Source organism: Silurus aristotelis (genome assembly GCF_946808225.1).
Source record: "Silurus aristotelis genome assembly, chromosome: 18".
Lineage (NCBI taxonomy): Eukaryota > Metazoa > Chordata > Actinopteri > Siluriformes > Siluridae > Silurus > Silurus aristotelis.
The window spans coordinates 2,410,806-2,418,981 of NC_139591.1; the positions used below are offsets into that span (position 1 = coordinate 2,410,806).

Below are 8,176 nucleotides of genomic sequence, written 5' to 3' on the forward strand. Positions count from 1 at the left end.
TTTTAGTTTTAGCTGAATTTTCTTCAGAGCATATTATGCCATTTCTCCCATCCTGGACTGTTGACACTTGGTGGTAGGGTCCATGAATTCATGTTGTTGGTGCCATATTTGAACCCTACCCCAGCAGAAATCCAGATTCATCAGACCGGTGTGCCTTTTTTCCGCTATTCAACTGTCAAGTTTCATTAAGCCTTTTCCACTGCAAACTCAGCTTTTTCTTCTTGGCTGAAAAGTAGAGCTCATCATGGTCTGCCGTTGTAGCTCGTCCATTCCAAAATGTTTTTCAACGAACATTGTTCTAACAGAGTCTAATTAAATCTAGCATAACACCATTAGGATTAATTTTGTGATCACAAGAAAACAACAAAAGGAAAAAAATATAATGCATGGCCTTTTTGGACTTCTGTAATTAAAGCTTAATAAATTAATAAATACATACATAATGGATGAATGAATGCTTGCCAAATGTGAACAAGACCCCAGATAATTCACCTGTCATTGTTGAAACCAGGCAGCAAATGCAACTTTAGTGTTACACTGCTGCCTTCTGTGCCAAGTTTATTGTGTTTTGGCCCTTTTGGCCGCCCATACACCCTTTCACCGTATAATAGGGATCCTGCGTCTGGGTTGCGCGCATCACCACCCGGGGCGCTCTGTACCAGCCTCCACCGCCGCATGGATATCAGCTGACGCGTATTTGTTCGCTGGAACAATCTGGAATTCGAAGCTGTTTGTTTATTTGGGGGGTGTTTTTTTGTATTTTTTCGTGAGAATTTGTGGATTGTGTTGACGAGATGGACGCACCGAGCGCGGACCGAGACGGGCCGGATGGTGCCGAGAGCCGCGAGATGAGCGGCGGCGCATCGCGGCAGCACATCGTCTGGAGAAACGTCCTTCTCATGGGTCTGCTTCATGCCGGCGCGCTGTACTCCGTGTTCCTCGTCCCCAGTGCGCATCCCTTCACCTGGATGTGGTGTAAGTCTGAAAGAAAAACAAGGTCATCGTCGTGTGTGTGTGTTGATGTTGCTGTTATAAAAGCCAGCCTCCGGTATTAATATAACACGAATCTATAACACCATCTCTACCCCATTCATGTTATGCAACAGTGAATGATCGTGATCAATTATGCACCTATAAATAAACATTTTGTCGATGCATCCAGAAAACGCACCAATGGGATGGTATTCCTTCGTGCATGGGGACAGCGAGCAGTTTTCCTCACCCCCTATAAATAATTTATCACCATACAACATTATTATTCTGATAGTTTCCATCCAGGAAATACATCCAATTCTTCTCATTATTGGAAAAAAAAAAAAGATCGATTATGTATCACCAAAGCCAAGAAGGTATGGCGCATGTAGATGTCAAAACCATCAGGTGTGTGTGTGTGTTTTCATGTACGTGCAACACTTGACCCAATGTTACAGGTCTAAAAAAATATCAGAACCAGTTTCTATGGAAACATAGGCCTGAGGATGCTGAGAGCATCTCACCACTTTCGCAGAAGAACCCAGCCAACTCGTTTCAGTAGCACGTGTTCCAGGCTGTCGATTTGTCTATAAATAAAGAAATAGCGAAAGAGTACAGACATTAAAGAATTTAAAGAATTTAAAGCAGAGTGAAATTATTTTTACAAATGTATCCAAGCAGTGTTAGGAAGATGGGCTCCGAGCACAGGGTCAGCCATTTTACAGCATCCCTGGAGCGCTGAGGGTTAGGGGACTTGCTCAGGGGCCCCCAAGAGTGGCAGCTTGACAATAATTGGGCTTGAACCCTTAACTTTCCAATCAGGAACCACTGAGCACCTCCTTGTTGTGCCTAGTTTGGCTGTAACTCAGTATTTAAGGCTCAGAGTTTCTGATCAAAAAGGTTCAACCAGCCAGAGGTTCAAGCCTTGGTATTGTCAAGATCTCACTCTTGAGGCCCTTGAGCAAGGCCCTTAACCCTCAGTGCTCCAGGGGTGATATATCATGGCTGACCCTGTGCTTTGATCCCACCTTCCCAACATCTCTGGGGTATGTGGAGAAAGATTTTCACTGTGCTGTAATGCACATGCCACAAGTATAACGCACCACCGTAAGTCATTTTTCGTCATCCATAGATATTAACCATTGTTTCTGCAGTGAAGTCACTGGTGAATCTCAGCCAGTTGCCTCTTCAACAACAAACTGACTGAAGGCCACTTTGATACGGTTTACACTCTGAGGTTTCAGCTACTGACTGGTATATGTGGGATAATTAATGAGGACTTTGTTGTGGTATGCTTTTCTTTTTCAGCCTATATATGCTTCATGATCACAGGCCTTGGGGTTACAGCTGGAGCCCATCGCTTATGGAGTCACAGGTCTTACAAAGCCAAATTGCCTCTAAGGATCTTTCTGGCAGCTGCAAACTCCATGGCCTTCCAGGTGATCACTTTTTGTCCTGGTAATACTGATGCTTTTGTGTGTGCTGTATGAAAATGGCAAAAACTGATTAAACAGGAATCAAATCATGATAATAATATTCCATATAACTACTGCTTAGATGAGTTATCTGAATACAAGACATTTACAGTGTCATATCACTGTGCTATTTTTTAATAAATTATTGTTTCTATAGTAACAAAGTGTAAGGTGGAAACTCCACATGAGCTTATTTTAAATAAAATAAAAATAAAAGAAACAAATCAAATGTGGTTTATTTACTATTTTAAGGAAAATATAAGGTAATTTTAAATTTGATGGTTGTACCAAAGCCATGTTCAGAACTGTCTAGCACTTATCTGGGAACTAAGTTTTGTGGGACGAATGTTCTCCCATTTGAGTCTGATACACTATTCCAGCTGCTGAACAGTCCTGGGTCTTTTTTGTTGTATTTTCTATTTCATGATGTGCCAAATTGTTGTTTTTAATTGGTGAAAGATCTGAACCAGGCCAGTTCAGCACCTAGACTCTTTTATTATGAAGCCATGCTGTTTAATAGATAGGTGGTTTAGCATTGGAGACAACTCTCCTAAGACTTTAATCTACAAAAATAGTATAATACATTTCTATTCTTTACAGAATGATATCTTTGAATGGTCCAGAGATCACAGGGCCCATCACAAGTACTCAGAGACAGATGCCGACCCTCACAATGCAAGGCGTGGCTTCTTCTTCTCACATGTAGGCTGGTTGTTTGTGCCTAAACACAAGGATGTGATTGAGAAAGGCAAGCGGCTGGACATGAGCGATTTGCTGGCTGACCCTGTTGTTGCATTCCAGAGGAAGTAGGTCCACTATGCTGTACTCCTGAAGAGAACATATAGTGCTTTGAATAAGTATTTACTGTGTATTGTTACAAACTAAAAATGAATTAAGTTTCTATTGTTTGATTTAAACCATTTTTTTTAAAAGCTAAATAGTTTTTTTTTTTACTGTGACACAAAAAATCTGACATTTGTTGGCTAAACAAGTGTTTATCCCCTGGGAGAATACTTAACTGCAATTCATTTCACAACTTATGTGACTTGACTGGGACATTCCTAAGATGTTTTATACTTTGTACATCTGGATCCTGGTATTTTTTGCCAATTTTCTGCAGCTCGAGCTCTGTTTGTTTGGATGAAGACCATTAGTAAACATAATTTTTTTATGTTTTGCCAGAGATATTTCATTTAAATTGAGATCTGGTCTTATTTGATTGGCCCGTCAGGTCTTGAGCAGGATTGTCAGGGTTGTCAGGTTTTGATCTTGTCCACATACTGTGGCAGTGTGTCTACACTTGTTACCCTGTTGGAAATTTAACCTTCCAATGGAACACCAAGGATTCCCCTAAATTTTCTTCAGTGTTTTATGCATTTATATTTTTGTAAAAGTTTATGACTTTTTTGCAAATTATATATTTTTGTAACTATTTCACAATTGTTGGCTATTTTGTGGATTGTTTATACTTTAAACTCTAAGGTGTGGGGTGTAAATACTAATTTGAATTTTGAACTGAAAGAAACCTACGTTTCTGATTGTTTTGTAATAAAGATTGTTGAAGTAATTCATTATGCCCTGATGAAGAGAATATAAACTATTGAGCTATCATGATTTATTGCATTATTTTTTTTTTTACCCAGATATTACAAAATCTCAGTGGTGATGATGTGCTTCTTCCTGCCTACTCTGGTGCCATGGTACTTCTGGGGTGAAAGCTTGTGGAATTCCTACTTCCTGTCCACTATCTTGCGCTACACCATTGCTCTTAATCTCACCTGGTTAGTGAACAGCGCTGCACATATGTACGGCAACCGGCCTTACAACAAGAATATCAACCCCAGAGAAAACCGCTTCGTCACCTTTGGAGCTATCGGTACGTTTACGGTTTTTGCGCCTACTGTAAATATTATTTTTTGATGTAATGGGCGGGGCCTGTGTGCATTCTCATTTTCAGTGGTGGCGTCTGTAAACAATATAATGACACATCATGCCACCGTCAGTGATAATGGTTCTATAATAGCCCACCCTTTTGATGCATTTGATTCTATATTTATAATATAATTTAAACATATATCTGTTGTTAATACGCTTTCATTTCCTTATTATGCTGTACAGTACAGTATGTGCTTTTGTGAAATGATTTTCAATGATTCACAAAAGGTTTTTTTCTGTTATGATTAAAGACTAAAGTTTATGAAATGGGGTTTCTTTTTACAGGTGAAGGTTTCCACAACTTCCATCACACGTTCCCTTTCGACTATGCGGCCAGTGAATTTGGTCTTCGCTACAACCCCACTATGTGTTTCATCGATCTCATGTGCTGGTTTGGCCTCGCCAGCAACCGGAAGAGAGCCACGCCGGAGATGATCATGGCTCGGAAGTTAAGGACAGGTGATGGGAGCGCTTGAACGCAGCATAGAGCTCTCAACACCGCTGATATTATATATATCGGAAAGGCAGTGTAAAAATGGAGTGTTGTGTTCTTTCTTTAACACGTCTTTACATTTGTCACAGAGCAGTTCATTAGAAAGGTAACCTTTGTGATGGCTTAGATTTAGCTGGAAACTGTGGACATTTTTTTTTTTTTTTTTTGCTTAGTTCATCCTGAACCCATTGGTGACCAGTGTGTGCTTTTTTCCTAATTAGGCAATCCATGTAACAATAGCATTATCCGATGTGTCCACTTATTTTGTAGCATACAGAAGGTAGGGTCCATTAAATGCTATGTTTACATTTGCCCAATATTACCCAGTGAAATGATAATCGTATTTTAACTATAAACCTGCCACGTGCAAGCTTTGCCTTAAATTTGACTGCGTTTTGTAATTTTACCAAAAAAAAGGCACTTTATTGAAAAAAAGCCCAAGTTGTTCATGCGTTTTGTGAACACAAGGCCTAACTGATTTAAATGACAATGAGTAATTGTAACTATTGCACTATTCGAGCACACCTGCATTCAAGAAGGCTGCTCATGTTATCATGTAGTATAGTGGTCCCCAACCCCTGGGCCGTGGACCGGCACCGGTCCGTTGGTCAATTGGTACCGGGCCGCACAGAAAGAATGCATAACTTACATTCTTTCCGTTTTGTTTATCTGATTCTGTTTTATTTTGGAAAATTACCAGATTCTCTGCACCACATCTGTCTATGATTCACTCTTGATGCATGTCATGATGCCTCGGTCACATGTCTTACCTCCATCCTCTAACTTCTTAAACCGGCTGCTCCGGCCGCTAACACATAACACATTAACGCTAAATTAAAACCCCCAAGCAAAATAAACAAAAACGACACTGCGGATTCACGTTCATTATTATATTTAGAAAATCCCAGTTTTTATGCCGATCATATCATTTTATTTTGTTGTATTTTTCCGCCACACCTTAAAGGCCGTTTCGTGAAAATATTGTCCGACATTAAACCGGTCAGTGGAGCAAAAAAAAGGTTGGGGACCGCTGCTGTAGTAGCTAAGCAGGTGCAAAACAAAACCTGTAACAATTGTTGCTAATATTAAACTATACGTTCAAGTAAGTTTACACTTATTTTTAGGAATAAATGAAAAAAGGTGTCTCCCGTCCCGTTATTAAAAAAAAAAACTAAATGAGATTGGGTTATTATGTATGTCTTACATGATTCCTGGCCTATTTTCTTACTTTACTATTGCACAGAACACTGTAAAAATCATCTCACCAGTAGAAATGATTTGCTTCCATTCACACCAGTTGACGTGAAGGATTTTGTAGAGTAGCATGTTCTAGATTTCCTTCATACACAATCTGTTTTTCACGTGTAGATGCTCCGAAGTGCTTTGATGTGTGGATAACTTTGTGCTTCCTGTGCATCAGTGCATGTAACCGCTTTTGTCTTTAATGTGCTATAAGAATGAAGATTCCTGGCAAACCGGCTTTTCCTTGGAGGTATGTTTTTGGGGTTTTTTTGCGATATTTTCACTTGTTATTAATATACTATATACTGACTAGGCCTTGGGCTGGTTTTCCAGACAATGAAAGACAATGAATGAGAAAAGTAATAATCTGAGTAATAGAAATAAGACTGCACTTTTAACTCCCTTACAAAAATATATGTACTGACATATATCCATATTCTGATTACACTTTGCTAACTCTATTGTTTTACTATTGCATTTAGACTGATTTGTAGTGTATAATTGAAAGACAGACAGGTCAATTGGTTTTTGACACTAATCTTAGCAAAGAATTATACATTCCTTCTATTTTGCATCGCTTAAAGAAGCTAAAGAAAAGCTTGGCCCATGAAATGTGTGTAAAATAAAGATTTGAGATGTAATAACTTCTTGGTCTGTGATGTATTTACATTATTCCTCTGAGCTGTTTCTTTCCACGCTGACATTACAAGGTGAGATTTCTAGTACATTACATTGGTGTTTTTTAGGAGAAAATATATGAACCCAAAGTCAGGGGTAGCTGTCAGGTCCTAAAAATATAATAAGAAAATTCTATACAATAGATTCCATACTGTCATCGTTCTATACACAAATGCAAAACTCTGCATTCGCATATTTAAATTTCTACCTCTGATCACATCCAGTTTTATCCTCAGTGCATGTCAGTGCATGTTTGGGATCGTCAAGTGAAGTCAAGAAGCTTATTATTGTCATTCCAAGCATATAGTACACAGTGAAATGAGTTTCGTCTGGTAGTAAATAGTGATTTATGTGATGTATATCATTTTGAAGAGACACATCCTCTTGTTTATATGCAACAAACTCCGTCATATAACGGTATTCATTTTCATTCAATTGACATTTTATGCAGTAGGTTTTGATGTAACTTTTACAATTTACGAGATTCTCTTTATATTTGGAAGGCATTATACTCATTATACACATGTAAGTTTAATGGTAAAAGGAATTCTGAAGCAACATTGCTTTCCTTTGATACTTTAACTCACACCATGCAATTCCGTCTGGATTGCAGCTCATTGTAATCGTTATTTAGAAAGCGAACAGTGGTCTGGGGTGTAATCTATCATGGAACGCCTGCCCATTCGCCGCACCCGAACACCCTATTGAACTGCTCTGGGATAAACTGGATCAAAAGGAAAAAATCTCTAACTAGTGAAGATCATATTTGGCGAGTTTTACAAGAGGCACGGTAAAATATTTCAGCTGTATGTTTGGAGAAACTATCCGGATGCCAAAAGTGTAAAAAAAAAACGTTATTTATGCTTTTGTAATGAGAATAAAGTCAGTACATTTATATATTTGTTTGGTCAAAGGATACAGATTGAAATGACCGTTTTTCTGCATACTGTAGAAAAGGAACATGCATGTGTTTGTTTTTTTAATAAATTAAATACTCCAAGCTTTTTTTTTAAAGATATTAAATGTGGAAATTGCTTGCTTGTTATTAAACAAAATTTTGGATTTACCTCTTAAATTTTGGACTTTTATGCTATTTGTTAAAAGTAAATGCTTAACGATCACCAAGAAAAAATGACCATTTATTTTTTCAATCAGTCAAATGTTTGAAGCATCAGCATGTGTTGCAGTGGGTGTGTATGTCAAGAAGGGAAGGAGGGAAGGTGATATCTTACAACTGTAGCAGATGCTGAAACAGGTCGAGCCAGTCAAGCTGGTAGATCATCAGATATTAATGCTACATAGACAAGTTGTCTACTTATAAGCATAGATATAAAAATAACAAGAGTATGGTGATTAGAAAACGTGTAGGCATACATTCAAT

The 8,176-nt window shown here is 38.4% G+C and overlaps 1 protein-coding gene across 1 annotated transcript; it reads left to right on the top strand.

Moving 5' to 3' along the window:
• The first annotated feature begins 588 nt into the window (after positions 1-588).
• LOC310740878 (stearoyl-CoA desaturase 5-like) lies at positions 589-6,758 on the top strand. The gene is made up of 5 exons (XM_083568010.1): positions 589-975; positions 2,281-2,411; positions 3,048-3,253; positions 4,091-4,323; positions 4,668-6,758. Exons 1-5 carry the CDS (start codon positions 795-797, stop codon positions 4,856-4,858), a joined length of 942 nt encoding a protein of 313 aa, XP_083424136.1. The 5' UTR covers positions 589-794; the 3' UTR covers positions 4,859-6,758.
• Positions 6,759-8,176: the final 1,418 nt, after the last annotated feature.